Source organism: Perca fluviatilis, chromosome 23 (genome assembly GCF_010015445.1).
Source record: "Perca fluviatilis chromosome 23, GENO_Pfluv_1.0, whole genome shotgun sequence".
Lineage (NCBI taxonomy): Eukaryota > Metazoa > Chordata > Actinopteri > Perciformes > Percidae > Perca > Perca fluviatilis.
Window position 1 is genome coordinate 14796273 of NC_053134.1, and position 19099 is coordinate 14815371.

At 38.9% G+C, this 19099-nt stretch overlaps 1 protein-coding gene across 6 annotated transcripts in view; it reads right to left on the minus strand.

Annotated features, from left to right (window-relative positions):
- grm8a (glutamate receptor, metabotropic 8a) overlaps positions 1-19099 on the minus strand; it is a 412486-nt gene that overhangs the window by 161307 nt on the left and 232080 nt on the right. For all 6 annotated transcript variants that reach the window (XM_039791865.1, XM_039791870.1, XM_039791869.1 and 3 more), the window contains exon 11: positions 1056-1196. In XM_039791865.1, coding sequence (XP_039647799.1) covers positions 1056-1196 — 141 coding nt within the window. The remainder of the gene's footprint in view (positions 1-1055; positions 1197-19099) is intronic.

Below are 19099 nucleotides of genomic sequence, written 5' to 3' on the forward strand. Positions count from 1 at the left end.
TTGATATACAAATCTTACATTAAAAATAGAACTGGGCAGCAGCCCACCTTTATCGGTACAAAGCAGCCTTCTTTGATTTTATGAATTGAATAACGAACTGAATTAGCATGGTACAAGTTCCGGTTGCATTCTTTAGTTTATGTCATTCTGCATAGTGTAGGGTGACCATATTTTGATTTCCAAAAGAGAGGACACTCAGCCCAGCCTCGAGACACAAATTCAGACAGGCTTCTCAGAGGTTAATGAACATGCTTTATTATGCCTCAATTGTGCAAAAATAACTTCTGTAATAAAATAAAATATAATCTGTAACAACCTATATCAAAATAATAGCTCTCTTTTAAAATAAATAGATATGAAATAATGTTCTAAATATGACCTCTTCTGTGTTAGAAAATCCAGCTTCAACAAAATATCTCTTAATACCTTTTCAATGTAATAGATAAATAATAAAGACACTGAAACATAAGTGCCAGCTTTTGCACTCCGCCTCCCACTTGTCTGGTACGAACCGGGACGCTATGTGGGACTTTTTTTTTTGCAGTTCAATTGTGAAGCTGCACTAGCTGCACTAGTCTTGTTTTATGGTTGTGCGCAGGCTCCACCCAGCGCTTTCACCGTAGCCTACGTAAGTGGCCTGATGTTTATACTTGTGCGTCGAGCCGCCGTGTGTATGTATGTGTGTGGGGAGTGGGTGCGAGGTCCCTGTGTATGTCCACGTCGCAGAGCCGCCCACAAGGCAGCCTCTCAGGAATTACATCACACAACAAAGTAGCGTAGTATTGTGTGCAAAGCGCCAGTCAATTTAAGTACACGCTTAATGGTCCTCTGAATGAATTTATAAAACCCCCCCGGACAGTAGGTAAAAAATGTACATGTCCAGGCAAAAGAGGACGTTTGGTCACCCTAGCATAATGTATTGTTATATTTGTTATCCTCAGCTCATCAGCATCGTTCATATTTATCATCAGTCAAAATATCAAATCAAACCGTTTGACATATGAAAAATATTACAGAAATGTAACATGTGAGACAAGTTTTTTACTGCAACTTACCTTGAAGCTGCGTTTCCGTTTGGGTACGTTCTGCTCGGGGTGGAAGAGGATGATGTAGACCTTGGGCATGTAGAGCATCCCCAGAGACACGGAGGCAGACAGGCTGAGAGAGATGGTCAGGGTGGTAGTTTGGATATACATCTAGCAGAAGAGACACAGGGGGGGCAGAAAGGAGAGGGAGTCATTTATCACATTTCAAGTTGTCAGAGAACGTCTGTGTAATCATCCAGCTACAGACTATGTCTGGTGAGGGAACAAGGGGAAGGAATTATGGGAAGAGGGGGAAGACAGGACTTAAAGAATGGTCTAACAAGAGTGGAATTAGCAGAACATTTGGGAAGTGACAGCTACAGTGACACACAGGCAGGTAGATCAAATGGTATATGAAATGATGGCACCAGGGAAGTTGCTTAATTGCCCGTGTGCTGCAGAGCTTGTCTCTTTGTCTAAGAAAGTGAAATTATTTTTAGCATTTTTTTGGCAGGCTGAAGCACCAGATGGGTGTGGTTTATTGCATTAGGTAAGTCGATAGTGACGGAAATCACACTTAATTGACTTTCAGATCTATTTCACTGGAAGTTTGGGTGACGTCTGGCCTACATTAGACCATTCAGGGATATACAACTTTACTTTTCAGTGATTGATTTGTTTGTGGATGACAGTTCACCTATATAAATAAAAATAATTATAGATAGATAGATAGATAGATAGATAGTAATAATTCAATCTGCAGCATTAACACAATCAGAAGTAAGTTACTTGTACTTGTAAAAAGACATTTTGTCAAAACCAAAATTACGAAGTTATATTCAAATCAAACATTAATATGGTTCTGAACTTTATGTTACAGCTTCTACTTCTCGAGGAGTCACAGGTCGTTAGTGGCTCAGTTGAGAACAGGAATCCTTCCCCTTGCCCTTGAAGTTGGTAGATTTAAAAAACATCCAAGAAGATAAAAGGTTGTGTGAACTATGCGAATTAGGAGAAGTTGAGAATGAACCCCATTTTCTTTTGTGTAGTCCTTATTATAATGAGTTAAGAACACCCATCTTCAATGAAATGTCTGTTCAAAATCATGACATGTTCTGGTGTACTGATGACGACCAAATGGAGTGGTTGTTTAGATTCAATGTATATAAGTTGGCGACTTTTGTCTCTAAAGCATGGCAATAAAGACAAGGTTTATTTGTTTAATTGATGTTGATATTCTTGTATCTGGTCCCTTGCTATAAATAATGGTGTCTTGTAAGCCTGTTTGGGCTGGGCGTACTTTTTTTATGCATGGCACAATAACGCAATTATTCATCCATTCATTCATTCATTCATTGTACTATAGGCAGACATTGTTACATACACCAGACTAAATTAGACTATGTATGGCCGCATTGATTCTGCCAAGTAAGTTGGAGGGCAAATATAATGAAACAAGACAGTCAGGCAGACACACTTCAGAGGACTGAGCACTAGTCCTCGGGTCCTTAGTGAGTTTCAGAGAGTAGTTGGAGGAGGAGAGACCTGACACAGATGAAAAGCTCTCAAGACATGTAGCTTATCAACCGTGCACTGTCTGCTGTATAGAGAGGGAGACAGATAGAGGGAGGGGTGAGATGGATGGATATATGGGAAAGAGTAGTAGAAATGGAAGGACAAAGGCAGGAAGGGAAGGTAAAGAGAGACATGGAGAGAGAAGGAAGAGAGGGAAGTTGTGGGATGGGGCAAGTGAGGAAAACAGAAGATGAGACTCGTGGAGATACTGATCAAGTGAGAACGAGAGCGAGAGAACTGAAAGGCCGGCTCCACATTGTCAAAATGCGCGCAGACACACTGATTGAGGCAGTGCCGGTAATTACAGCCTGATCAGAACGTAGAACAGAGAGAAAGTAAAGCTGCTTTGGTAACTCTGCAGTGGAAGCACACTACGGACAGACAGTTTCTGAAATCACAGTAGAGGTGTAGTTTTGCTTAGAGTAAAGTTTGATCCACCACTACTGGTTTCATTTTCATTCATGAACAAGAACTAGGACTGCACAATTAATCGCAATTTTTTTTTTTTTTTAAATCGCAATATGGAATAGTGCAATATCCAAATCACAGAGGTGGCCCAATATTTGTTAAAGGAAAAATGTGTCAACTTATTCTGAATTAAGTATTGTGGTTCTGCAGAGACGTCCCAGCCTACAAATCATATGCAACAGACTAATACTCGCAAAAATCACACTATAATCATTTTAATTGAAATATTTTTCAATGAAAATGATACAAACATAATAGTTCCCTGCAATATCGTGAATCTTATCACAATCGCAATATCAGTTAAAATAACACAATTATATAGTTTCCTCATATCGTGCAGCCCTAACAAGAACAACACATTTCTGCAACGTCCCATGGTACATTTGTGACACAGTATAGATAATCGAAAAAGTAAAAATATATGCTTCACATCAGTCTTGTTCAACAATATAATCTCAACAGAAAGCTACCTAACAACATCACAAATCAGGTATCAATAAAATGTATGGTAGCTGCATATGCCTACATAGACACATACATCAAACACCAACTTGATAACTGCAACTATAGAAACATGGTGTGCTATGTAGCATTCCTGGGGGACGACATAATACCAAGACACTCAGTGGGTGAGGTTGGGACAAAAGTATCAGAGTGTGCTCAATTTAAATTTTTTTATTTGGTAATTTCATTCAGAATTCATTGTTGGCTGTAAATTGTGTAGATATGCCTCTAGAATAGGTTTCATTTTGAGAACACATAGGCCATTTGTGAAAAAATGGGAATTGGAAAGGGCCATTACACAAATAAATTGGATATGACCTCAGGATCCTCAATCACAAGAAGCAGCCATGAGCTGGCCTGGTATGATTGTCTTTAACTAGACTATCATGTTCTCCAAATGAAGTAAGGAATATTTGAAAATTCTGTCTGCAGTAACACATCTTTTAGTCCTCAACAAAACCTGACCAGACCTCTCAACTATGACCTCAAAAAGAGCTCATCGGCAAATGGGATTTAGGCCTTCAACAACGATACAATAAATCTAATTTACTTTTTTAAATAGACGAAAATACCCTCTTGCTGCTTAGATTATCAGTTGGCTGTGTAATGATGGGCACACACACATTCATACGTCTATACCTATGAAAACTTGGTGCATTCCCAAGCCCCTAACAGCCGTCGACATTAGGTGCCTAACCTGATGACTAAATCCCAGTCTTAACTCTCAAACAGGCTTTTGAAAAATCCAAAATTCCATCACTTTTATAAAAATATCCTTATTTCCAAGGTCTCAAACTGGTCCTCATATATTTAGAGGAACACACAGCTGCCTCAAAGTGTAAGTTGATAACATTGACAGTAGCCAAAGGGAAGTGCACTGCCAATAAACTGGAGGCCAATTATACACACACACACACACACACACACACACACACACACACACACACACACACACACACACACACACACACACACACACACACACACACACACACACACACACGGTATAGATGTGTTGCATTAACTAAATATAGGCCTTTCATTTAAATTAAAGGGTATGCAGACCAACCTGAATTCCCACGGAGGGTATGTATAAGCTTTACAAATTACTCATACGATCACACTGTTTTTTCTTCCCTGGATGACATTCCGATGGAAGCATCACTGAGCGGGTTGGCCAGGGGTTATGAGCTCTGCCTGCAGCTCCCCTGCAGGCTCTGATAGCAGTTTACACTCCACTGCTGACTTTCACCTCAATCACAAGATCGCACACAAACACACATACATGCACACAAAACAACGCACTAACATAGGACTGAATTTTGCCGTTGTTTGAAACAGATCACCATTAAGCAACAAGGGGAAAAAGTTCATGAGAGAGATGCAGGAGGGAATTTGTGGGCTCATTTATTACTTCGCCACGTTGTTTCTTTTTCATATTTCCTGCCAACAAATTGCACTCAATTGAATTGTACGGATACAGGGATCAGTGAGTGGCTGTATCAGAGAGGAACAGATGGAGAGTGTTTTCAGTAAGAGAGAGACAGGAAAGAAACTGAGATAGTGAAGAAAATTTTTTTTAAAAGAGAGTCAAAGAAGAGCGAAAATGGAATAACATGAAAATGTGAGGAAAAGAAATTCCCTTAAGCAGTGAACTTGCTCTTATCAAAACAGCAGCAAGGCTGCTGATAGCCGCTTCCATTACATCTAGCCTTTGGTCCAAAGCTGTGGCTTCCAGCTGTTATTTATACACAAAGACACACATACAGTACATACACACACTGAAGACTGAAATGGTCCTCATCCACCTTACTGTCCTCAGCTGATATCGACTGAAAATGTGTGCATCAGGAGATCGCTCTATTATCCCAAAAGTCACACTCAGAAAGTAGGCGATTAGCTACGGATGGCTGCATACAATGTGTTCCCTTAAGGTTTAAAACATTTACAGACGGAGACTCTCTGGTCCGTGATAGGAAGAGATTCAGAAAGAGGAACAGAGGGGTAGAGCGATGGCCAATGTGCTTTTGACACCTGGGGAGAGAAAAGGGATAGGAGAAAGAGGATGAAGAGAAAAAAATACAAACAGGAGAAGAATTAATACTAGATTCTGTGGACAAATACCTGGCTTAGCGTTGCACTTACTTTCCTCAGGTTAAAGAAAGTGATGCTTTTGCTAAATTGTTGGTCAGTGTCCGATATTGCCCAAGTGGACTTACAGTAGCTGTGCTGATAATGCAGGAGCGTTTGTATTCCCCTCTAGGCTAATCATTTCATTTTTGTGTTGAAAAGAAAACTGCTCAGTTAAGGATTTTCATCTACTGGACACCTTGTTATTTTTCAATTAGTGCTTAAAGGATATGCCCACTGTTGTTCAGCCCAGACTTTATTACAGTGTTGATTACCATCATTTATAACCGCAGACTGTCGCACAACCTCACTGATAGCTGCATTCTTTTTCCGGAAAAAACGTATCTCATATTATAAATATTTGCAAAAAATAATGTCGGTTACTTTTCATTCTTAGCGTACTGTATCACAATCACTAAAGGAGTGTTGGTCTCCTCAGACCCAGTAGGCCACACACAACTGAATCTTCCCAGTCAAATAGTGTTTGCTTTTAATCTGGATATAGTTTGAGCAACAGGCGTAATTTACAATAATTTAAACAATAATCAAAACTGTCCAGTGCAACCCACCCAAAAAAACTATTTTAAATTCCTTTACATAAATAAAGACATTTGGACTATAATTTGATGCAGAAAATGTTTCAGCAAAATTTACCAGAATGCATACAATGAAGTGTTTGATATGCTAAAAATGTCAAATTTGGCTCAATAGTGGAGATCTCACCACAATGAGCTGCAGCGCATATAGCCATAGTTGAAGCCGCTTTGATGCTCCCACACAATTTAGACAGAGGTGGCTGTTTTGGTTGGTTGCCAGCGCGACAGCAGGATGCGATGGATGAGCTGAACATAGTCAGGTTCATGCTTGGACGGATGAGGAAGAGAAGTATTTAGGTGTCAATGAGGTACAAGTCTCTTCCGTCATCACATCTGTTGTAAGTTACTCTTTGACTGTTCAAGTCCTCATCACCTCTGAACTACCAAATGCCCAAACCAGTTACAAATGTAGACAGGGTATTTGTCTGGTATATTTGGCTAGATCAATTGGTATGTTAGGATTAGTTTCCAAAAATCAATCATAACTTATGCTATTGTTTGTCATGAAATCCAGGACAATGGAGACAGAACAATATGAGCAGGCAGAATACACTAACATATGAAAATACAAATTGTCTGAGAGGGGAAACATTTAGAGGCAAACAGTCTGTATCTGACCAGAGTCTGTAGGTGAAATGTGCCTGATTTGAAGTCCTGGTTACTCCAGCAGATGTGTTAGGTTAGGAGTTTTCTAGTCCTTTACTACATTTCGAACTTGCATCCAATAAAAAACAGCAGTTTAGCACCATGGATTTCGTTTTCTAGTTTGTGCTCACCTTTCTTTGAAAAGAAGTCCGTTACCAATTGCTTCCCCTCATTTTGTTTTCTCTTCTTCTCCTCCTGTCTTTCCTTTCTTTTTTGGTAGCATGATTCGGCTTTCTTTGAGAAAGACATTTCTACAGTACAAGTTTGCACTTCACCAGATGCTCAACTGAACTAACAAACAAAATGCGTGCAGATGGACTAAACCATTTGGTGCATTCGCAAGAGGTGGGTGAGACCTTAGTCTTTTTTTGTACACAAAATGTAATCAGTCAGTCAAATATTCAGCCAATACACTAACTTTACATTTCATCTGACATGCATTATGAAATTTAATTAGGAAATGAAAATATCCAGGTAAAATAAAATCTATTCCAGACTTTTTAAGGGCCCTCTCTCACCAACATCCAACGCCCCTGTGAATAGCTGTAAAAGAATGTAATTCTGGGGAGACATGGCTGACCCTAAGAGACAGACCGCTTGATAGGTAGGCCATCCATCAATGAGTTAAGTTTAGAGAGGGGAGTCTTCTCTTCACAGAAGAGAGCTAAGGCATGACAGCTAACATTGAAGGCTATTCTTGGTTGGCTTGGCTGTGCTATAAATGACACTGTGATATAGAAAGTACTGCTTATGAACACTACATCATAAGCCAATTAACTAAATTAGGCCCATCTTCTGCAGACTACACAGAAGGGAGAGGCACATGACATGTACACATTAAACCGAGTCCTAAAACATATGTTGTATGAATGAAGAATGGCATTTTTTTTCTGCACATTATGTGGCCTCCTCTCTTCCTCAAATAAAAGGGTGCTGTGCCTTTCACCAACACGACACAACACTTTCAGAGCATCTATAGTCCCTGCCAAAAAATGACAGTGGCGTAATGATAGGTTTGGTATGTGTGCATGCAAATGTTTGAATGTATCTTATCTATTCTAAGGAGTTTCTAGAGACCAGTCAGTTTAAGATGATATGGTCTCATAGTGAAGCCTAGCTTAGAATGTGTGAATCTATTATGAGTTTGGGTACAACTTTCACACAGAGGAATCGGAGCCAGGAATGTGAGAATCTATTAGGAGCATCGGCCATAAAAGGTGTAGTTTAAGAGTAAAACTTGTGCACTGAAATAGATGTCTCGTGCTGTGTAAGCACAAAAAGAGTTTAAAAGGTATTCACTATGATGTACATGTGGTTCAGCCTTGGGCAGACGTGTCTGTATGCTCATGGTTGTCCCAGTGTCATGAAAGTTTGTTCACTGTTTGAATAAAGCTGCACTTGATTTGTAATCATCGGACTGGTCGTCATCTCTGAGGTCTCCCTACATCATTTCTGAATCATCACCCGATATCACGTAACGATGTAGTTTAATCACTGCTTTTGAAATGACGTTATTGATTTGGACTAAGGCATGATGTAGCAAAATACACTTGAAGCTGTCTGAATAGTTGCATGTCCACTCACAGATGGCCATGTCCTCATATAAATATGAATCAGATTATGCATGGGTTATAAGAATACACGCGCACACACATAGAGTCAACAAACCAGAGTCAACATCGGTCAATCTTTTCTTGACTAGAGAGTGACTGAGTCCATGTCTTATAAGGTTTCATGAGATGCTTGTGGATTTACATCCACAGCAAAAGCTACTGATGCCCATTTGTGTACAGTAATTCAAATCATAGTACACACACACACACACACACACACACACACACACACACACACGCGCCTCTCATGTTTGATGAACCAAGGCATTGACATTTCTAAGTCATTACGCTGCTTCTCTGATTATTGCAACTCGTTTTATGTACCACGGAGCAAGTAAAAGGGTGGTGAAATCAAAGAGCTCTGGCCTGCAACTTGGCCAACATAGCCAACAGCAGAGAAAGGGGCAGATAGAAATATGCAGAAAGAGAGGAAGAAAGAGAGTCACAGATGGTGTGAATATGAAAGACATATGAGTAAGTGGGACAGAGAATTAACATGAGAAATTAAGACAGGAAGCAGGAAAACAGGATGTTTGGGTAAAATAATCGTCGGTTGACAGGAAGTGGAGGTTGACAAGAGATTGAGAGAAACGTGATGACAAAACAGTGCAGAAGGGCAGTGACTGAACTTGGCATGTCGTTTTTGATACAATGGAAGGTCTTACCATAGGACACTTAGACAAAAGCTCACACATGTACAAATCAACACTGCCAAAAACATAACCGTGGTCAACCAAGCAACTAGATTTTTGTTGTGTGTTGCCAGGTGGCTGAGTAGATGCCTGTTGTTACTAGATAATTGCTGTGCACATTGTGGCATTTGTGATGAAGTATTTAAAAGCACAATTACATGTAGAAGCATTTAATTGTTGATAAAAGCGTTGATACATTACAGTAAAACCTCACTGGGAATCCCTACAACCTTTGAAACCTTTCACACATAACCTTTGTACTGCTGTCCCAGTTAATAGACAGGTACACGTCTTATACTACAGAGAAAGACCCTGGTAAAATATTTTTTTCAGACATTAGGATTGATTGGAGGAAATGGATTGAAGTTTCATAATGGAAGAACATCTGCCCTTCACTTGGACACTGTGGCACCAAATAGCTGTGCATTCGCATTAAGTTAAACTCATGAACTTTTTGCTGTCGCGGAGTCAATGGGATCTCTCACCAGACGTCACTCCGCTCTCCTTTTGTCTCCCAGCTCTCATTTGAAATAAATGACTGCTGGCTGCTTTGTTTCATGTCCCGAGTCAGTGAACGGTCAGAGAGGGAAAAAAAAAGAGATTGGGAATAAGAAAAAATAGAGGGGTGAGAAAGCATTGTGCATGACATCTTTCATTCCCAAAGATGTCTTGCATCTTTCCATCGCTCCATCCTTTCCTTGTAATCTCCCCTCATCTCTGCCCTTACTATCTCTAATGAGTGGTTGGCACTCTACACTGCACTCCAAACTACCCTGTATGTCTTTCTGAAATGCAATCCTGTCCTCACCCCTCCTTTTAAATCTCTCTTTTGCTGCCTCTTACTCTTTCTGATGTGATCTTTTTTGCTTTACCAACCTCCTTTCTCTGTTTATCTACTGTCTCTCGATTCATTTTTTCTTTCCCTCCATCTCAGCTCTGCTCATTTAACATGCTACCGTCTCTGCTTGTTGATAACGAGTTAAGGTGCCTGCCCTCGTGAGCGAACCTTCAAACGCTCAAAGTGACTTTAAAGGCAGCCAGAGAGTCCTAAACTAACTTCACAGTGCAATTTAGTGTCAAAACCTGCTGTGTCTGTGTGTCTAACTGACACCTCCTGTTTCTGTGCACTCACACCATGGGACCGCTCATCATTTTAATCACCTGAGCCATGGGAGGGTGAGGAGATTTTATTGTTATTTATTTATTTAATTAAAAAAAATGGGAGCATGACCAAACCAGTTCCTACCACTTCTGATTGTGACCCAATTTCTTTTTTTTGATTTTCTGAACTTCAAAGTGCTTGTTATTACAACTATTTAAATGAAACGGTGAACAAATAAAGTAAAAGCTAACTTTGGCCAATATGTTTTATTGTCGAAAAAATACTTAATCTACAATTATTTAAAGGAATATGCCACCGTTTGTTGAAATTGGGTTATTCACCGTCTCCTCTATATTTATATAGGTGGGCAAACGCATTTTTACACACACACACACACACACACACACACACACACACACACACACACACACACACACATATACACACATACACACATACACACACATATATACACATATATATATACACATATATATATATACACATATATAAATATATATACATATATACATATACATATATATATATATATACACACATATACATATATATATAATACATACATATATAATATACACATACATTTTTTTTTTTTTTTTTTTTTTTTTTTTTTTTTTTTTTTTTTTTTTTTATTTTATATATACATATATATATACACATACATATATATATATATATATACACATACATATAATACACACAGCATATATATACATATATATACATCACATAGCATACATATGCATATAAATATATATATACACATATATCATACATATATATATGATATATATATAATAAATATACATATATATCATATACACCAATATATATACATATATACATATATATACACACATATATATACATATATACATATATATACACACATATATATATAAAAAAAAAAAAATATTTATAAAAAAAAAAAAAAAAAAAAAATTTTTTTTATATACATATATATATATATATATATATATATATATATATATATATATATAGAATATATATATAAATATATATAAAAATAGTATAATATATATATAGTAGAAATGAGATAGGAAAGTAGAGACATACATATATATATATATAAAAAATAAAATTTTTTTTTTGTTTTTATATTTATAAATAAATAATAAAAAAAAAAAAAAAACCACAATTTTTACTAATTACATGTTTTTTTTTTTTTTTTTTTTTTTTTATTATTATTTTTTTTTTCTCTTCACCCATATACATTTTTTATGCATACAACATGTAGGAACATGCTGCAGACAACATTTTTTTTTTGTTTTTTTTTTTTTTTTTTTTTGTTTAATGGAAATGGTAATGAGCGGAAAGGAAAACTGTTGAGAGTTATATAAGGAAATAAGGATTAAGAAATAAATATAGTAGGCTGGTAAGGGGAAGGAACAGTGAGACAGCTGCTAATAGTGTTGGACCAAAATAACCAAAAACCAGTTCATGGCACGTGGAAATGAAAGTAAGGAATGCAAGTTGTTAACGAACGTGCAAGTTGAAAGGTTAATGGTGGAAAGGTAAGTAAGGGAAATTTGGTTTTAAATGGTTCCCCCGCCCGGTCCCATTGGCTTTGAAATGGTGATAGGTGTAAACCGAGCCCCTGGGTATCCTTGCTCTGCCTTTTGAGAAAATGAAAGCTCAGATGAGCTGTTCTGGAATCTTGCTTGTTATGAGGTCATAACAAGCAAGGTTACCTCCCCTTTCTCTGCTTTGCCCGCCCAGAGAATTTGGCCAACCCATGAGAGAGAGAGAGAGACATCATGGCTTTCAAATGAGAAAAGTGGCAGTTGGTCAAGGCCACACCCCCACTCTCCACCTTGCCCCTCCCTCTCTCCTCCTCAATAGCTACAGACACAGAAATGGCACATTCTGAGGAAAGCTCATTGTGGGACTGGCTCTAGTGGCTGTAATTCTGCACCAAGGCTGAATTTCGGGAAAGAGACTTCAGATACAGTATTAGAGGACCACTGAGGTCTATATAAAAGCATCCAAAGAGCACCATGTCATCGGACCTTTAAAGGTCAGAGGAGTAGGTTCTTTTCTTCAATTCTTATGCATGAAAAAGTTACTTTTGTAGCTTCTAAGTCTCTTTCTCAATATGCTTTTTACCCAGAGCTCGTAAATTCCCCAAGTTGCACTTCACCCATCACAAACATTTTTCCAACATGGTGCTGTGATGAAAAACTGTTTAAGAAAATGCTCTGACAGAGGACTCTGTGCCACGATATTTTAACTTTGTGTCAGAGCAGCTTAAGCGTGGTTACGGTTCTCCAAAAGTGCCTACAAAACAGCACTTAGAGACATTTATTTCCCCTCCATCTAATACATACTGGTCTAAGGTCAGTATGTGTGTCATAACAGAGTGGACAGGTTATTTCATTAAATAATGTTACATCTGTGTTTGCTCTGCAACAGCTTGTTAGTTTAGCCCCTATTGACTTGCACATTGAGTTGTGCATAAGGCTTTCATAGTTATGCATCCTGTGAGGGTGACCCTGATGTGATCTCTCTCTCATGACTGTAGTCCCACTGTGCACAGCTAAAGCCAATTAAAAATCCCTAGCAAGGTCTAACATGGAGCATCATGAGTCAGCAGAGTGCTTCCAAAGTTGTAGGAGAAAAAAAGTGCCACACCATGAACATGTAAAACAGGAGTTAAATGTATGTCTGCACTCATGTCACGGATGTTATATGTGCCTGTTTCTGCAGCTTGACATTATGCAATCTTGACCAAAATTGAGCTAGAAATTATACAAAACGCTTCACCGCAGTACTACTTCGTTGCACTTCATAGTCCCCAAACCTCTTTTGTTATTCTGATGAAATGAATAATAAAAATAAATAAATCAAGGTAATAAAATCATGGCCTTTATTTTGGTGACTTTATTTAAAGGAACACATTAGTGGTTCCGTATTTCTCCACTTCTCTCAATTCTTACTTTGTTCAAAAGAGTCCTGATTGTAAATTCCGCCTCCTGGTAAAGGGAATGTCACAAGTCCCCCTTGCCTCACAAAGTCAACATATTGTTGTCTTGATAGTTTCCTGATGATGCAGAGATTACTTTTCAAAGAAATAGTGTATTTGTGTAGCCCAGGCTAATTACTGCTAATTGTGAAGTAAAAAATATGTAGTAGTGATAATCGAACCATGCAATGTTAATAGTTAATCTGCAGCCAACTATGAAAGCAGAGTCAACATTAGTCAATCTTTTCTTGACTAGAGTCCATGTCTTTTAAGGTTTCATGAGATGCTTGTGGATTTACATCCACAGCTACAGCAAAAGCTACTGATGCCCATCTGTTTACAGAAATTCAAATCATAGTGTACGTACACACACACACACACACACACACACACACACACACACACACACACACACACACACACCTGAGACACATGTACTGTTTACACTCTCAATACACATGAGAATGAAACAAAAGTTATCACATACAAACTACTAATAGCATGCTATTTTATCCAGTGGCTTAAATGGTGCACAACACTTAATGAGGGACAACAGTCAAATACTCCATCAACATGAAAATAATTCAGTTGGAAGCACAAACTGGAATAACATTTTGTTGACCAGACTTTTTATTCCTGATTCACCCAAATGCTTGCTGACACTTGAGTCTGACAGAGCTTCAAAATCCCCAAGCCAAGTATTTCCTCACCATTGCCAGCAACGGGATGCCAGGATATTGCATCCGCACAGCAACAGCTTGAAAGGCAACAAACTCTGAATTTCTGTCAGGATCAGCAGGATCAGCAGTGCAGCACTAATTAAACATGGGCATCTGAATGGCTTCATTTATCAATTTTCCAATGTTTTAATTTTGCCTTAATTACTATTCCCGTGGTTAATTAATATTGTATGATTTCTTTAAATTCTTGTCGGTTTGCTTCACATACTTTACAGTTTGTTGTTAAATAGATAGATTAGAATACAAAAAAATGATATCTTCAAAAGTTAAATGGCAGCAAAAAGACTGCCAACAAAACTATTTAATCAGCTGCAGTATCCGTGGTGAAGCCTTTTGTTATCTTCATATTATTTTTTGTCATGCAGGGTGTCTCTTTACAGTTTGACATATGCTGGAATGAAGAAATGACAGCTGTGGTAAATGTGAAAAATAAGCAGGATAAACAGCAGCATATGTGATGTTTGCTATTTTAGTGTTGTTACAGAGATGTAAGGTTGATGGAGATGACTTGCATTGGGAATTTGTGCACAACTTTGAATTTATACTGTTCTTTGCCTATCTCTGTTGCTCCCTTGAGGAGAGTTTCTGAGGGTATGTGTGCATGCATGTAAGTAAGTGTACTTAAAAGTATGTATTTGTGTGTATGCATACAGTGTGTGTGTGTGTGTGTGTGACTGCCAGCGTCTCTGTGAGAGGTCCCCCTTGGGTGACCCCACATCCTTCTACATCTCACTGTTTGATGTCAGGATCTGACACTTGCTGTCTGTCTCTCCCCCATTTTCAGCCAAACGACCAAATCCCACCAGAACCCTGCAAAACATTGCAGAATCCATTCCTTCAAAACTTCAAATACACCGTCTGCTCCAGATAATGACCCCAAGGATTGGTAAATTCTGTCAGGATAAAGACGACATGACGTCTAAATCCAGCAGAGGAAAGAAACGTTGAGAACGTCAGAAGAGACTGCTCTCTGTCCATGTTCTGCTGATCCCACCCCGTGTGTGGCTACTGTAGGAGTTCTAAAAGTTTCCTGGTATTTTACCTTGCCTACAAAAATAAAGTTCAATACGTTTTTTAAATTTTTATTTCAACTCGTACCGAGAAAGTTTGCATTTTGAGTTCAACCTTTTCTTATTTAATTTTAACCAAATTTGCTCCCTAACCATAACCAAAGATAGTATAATCAATTGTTACCACAAGCTAAATATAAATGAATAATAAATCACACAATACAATTAATGATGCAGGAATTGTATACTTGGAAAATGTGTAATCTGCATTTCAGATGTGGGACTTAGTTGCACAGCTCATTCAGTTCCTTCTATCATGTCTTATTAATAAGACTTGTGGCTCAGTACTAGTACTCACATGATGAAAGAAGCAACCGACTGCTCTAATTTATGGTCCACTTTTCCCTCAAGCATCCCATGCATACTCTATGTTTCTATTTAAATATTCACACTGGTTTCAATAATACTGTCTGTGGGTGATGTTGCACTCAAAGCTGTGCACTTATAAATGTGATGAGAGGCTTTGTATAGTACCTCCATCAATCTTGTGATCACAATGATTACTCTAACATAAATTTAACCAATCACAACATTATTTTCAACAGCTTGCAACTGTGTCTAATTCCCATAAAATACCCCACTAAATGGTTAAATTGAAAGAATGATAGTACATTTTACAAATCATCACATCTTTCCTGCTTTGGGAGCGGTGCTCTATAGGAGAAAACACACAACCTGATTCAGGGCAATTTGCCTCTTTAGGATGCATAAATCCTTACTGATTGTCTGTGCAAAATATAGTCCATTGACTGTTAACATTTAACTAATATAGCAGACACTGCTCAAGTAATTTAAATACTGAATAAAGGTTTGTTTAACTTTGTACTTCACATGTTTATTGTGAATTCCGTATCTCTTTAACTTTTGGGAAAAGTTCAGGAGTTATTCAATTAGCTGGCAGCATTTATTTAACCAATTACCTTTTTTTGTCTACAGTATTTTGCATATTATTAAAGATAGTAGATATGAAAACAGTGAAAACACAGTGTCAGTCATACTGTACTGTATCATAGTGAATGCAAACAATGTTTAAGTGAATGTTGTGTTTAACTATCTAGGTTTATATATTTTCTAGACACTGATACAATCTGCAGCTGAATCATCCACTGGCCAGTCAAAGTACACATGGGAAAAAAATGAGTCTTACAATAAACTCTGCAATGAGATCTTCCCAAGGCACCTGTAGCATCATGTTTGGGACAGCTGTGTGTGTACTGTATGTGTGTGTGACCGAGAGTCGGCTATGACCCGAGCTTTGGCCATCCGTCCGATTCGATTTAGACATTTCTCCAATTTCCTTTTTCATCTTCATAATGCTTTCTTCCTCTTTGTATCACCCTCCGTTCTCAATTTTACTCTTCATCTTTGATCTACATTTAACTCTCTCTCTCTCTAATATTAGCATATCTCTCGTCCTCTGTATTAGCATTGGATAGTTGTGTAAATCCCACCCTCACTTGACTCTCCCTGTCTGCTCACTTTGGACTCCCACACTCTCTGATTCATTCCTCCTTTGCTGCAGTTTTGCCTTGAATGTTTACTCTTGCTGACTCCTTTCCTTTTCCTCCAACTCCCTTTTCCTATCTTCATCCTCCATCCCTATTTTTATTTTTGTTGCCACCCTTTCAGCCCCCTCTCTCTCATCGTCCTGCTTGTATATGGCCTCCCTGTCTCTCTCATCCTCTCTTTCAACCTCCTCAGATTGCTGTAGATTAATTGCCGGCGGTTACTCCTGCTGAGGATCTGGGCGGTCACTGGTTCTCCACCGAGACCACAGTCGCGGCCATAAATCTGTCTGAGGACGGTGAGCCGCGACAATGTGTGTGTGTTGTGAGGGGCAGCAGTGGATGTGTGTGGCAGGTGCCGCAGATTGTCTGTGTTCTTTATATACTCCTGAGGTCCAAACGCAATCACAGGGAGAGAAAAAAAAAATGAGAAACGTTACTCAAAGTGAGGCTATTTGCCATTTTTCACTTCTTAAAGGGGCTATTTTGAGGTTAAGACTCTTGGGTCTTGCTTTGGTCTAAGGTTAGACAGCAGTGTGTGTGTGTGTGTGTGTGTGTGTGTGTGTGTGTGTGTGTGTGTGTGTGTGTGTGAGAGAGAGATGGTGAATGTGTCAGACAGATAATGTGAATGGGAGGCCTTGAGAGACACAAAGTGCATAGGTCTGTATGAATAGCAGCTTCAGTGACTGAACCTGCAGATTCATACTGTTCAGAACATGCAGCTCTGTCCTTCCATTATGAAACTGCAGAATTCAGTCTATTCCCAAGCTGGGTTTAGGCTGTACTGCATACCTCTTTGTTTCACTCTATACCTACTAATGTAGACCAAGGTGATCATGTCAATATCTAGAAAAACAGATTTCCATAAAAATGTCAAATTTTAAGCAGAGATTTTCTTTTGGATGGACAAGAACGACAAGTCTTGTATTTGCAAATCAAGACTTTAAAAAGGTGCATGATCTATCATCTCTTAGCAGCTCCTTCATGGGTATACAAGCATAACTAGCAAACAAAAAATATATGCATCTGTGCAAGCAACTGGTGCACACATAATGACATAATACCATAAACACACATGCTGTGGAAAAAAAGACACAGACACACACTCGCACACACGCATAAAACCCAGTGTAGCAGCAGGGTGGTTGATTCTTCCCTCTGTTGGAAGCAGCAGATAACAAGCTGACCATATTTAAGACATTTGGAGAACAGGAGAGGTGGCTCACAGGGAGAAAGAAAGAAGTATAGAGAAAGACAAGAAAGAAGAAACAAGAAAGATGGTCTGCTGTCCATTGTGTCAGGCAAAGGAATGATGATGCAGACACAGAGAGAGATCGCTGAAGAGAGGATGTACCCTGTGATTAGGGCTTTACAACAAGCAGAGAGAGGCAGAGGGAAGCACACACACACACGTGCGCACACGCAGAGACACACACACACACACACACACACACACACACACACACACACACACACACACACAGACACACACACACACACACACACACACACACACACACACACACACACACACACCCTTTCCTATTTCTGCAGGGTGCAGCAGAAGCTGTTTGGAGCAAGCAGCCTCTGCATGGTATCATGACCTATTTCAAAACAATACTTCCCTTGTTGGTGATGGTTAAGAATCCCTCTCTCCCTCTTTCTGGTTTTATCTCTCACATTCTTATTCCGTGTCTCACTGTCTCTCTGCATCTCTCTCTCTCTCGCTGAAACTTTCCCTTTCAATTCTCATCTCTCCCTCTCTTTGTGTTTCTCCTCCCCTCTTCCTCCACCTGCTGCGAATCAGAGCCATGTTGCGTATGCAGAGGAGTGTGAGGGACAGGACGTGAGGGAAGGAATGAGAGGAAGGGTGTTAAGACAGGGAGAAAGCAGAAACACAAGGAGCATATGAGAAGAGGTTGTGGTAGGGACTGAATACATGTACACAAGTACATGAGAGGGAAAGAGAATCAAGTGGCAGTGAGTGGTGAGGACAGAAGATCATGTGGCAGAATCTCATTCTGCATGTGTCAGCAAATGATGAACATAAAGTAATTCTAAATATACACATACCAAGAGAGTATACCAAGACGCCTAGCTCTCCATGGTTTTTATTCAACCCAAAAGCTAGGAAGGAATGTTGGATTGCTTTAGGTGGAAGGTTATGCATTTATAACCCTTGTTGTATGAGCACAGACTGTACCTTCTAACAGGCTCTATAGGCTTCCTGACTACTGTGCTGATCTCACTTTACCACACAGAAAGATCCAGCTCTTCTTCCAGTCAATGCAGGTTTTCACAAAGAAAAACAAGGGGGATCAGATCTCTGCTGAGAGGAAAACTGGAGTTGGGTATGACATCACATGCAACAAATCTAAGAAATACAACATTGGTGAAATGGCCTTGGATAAAACACTGAATGAACACCAG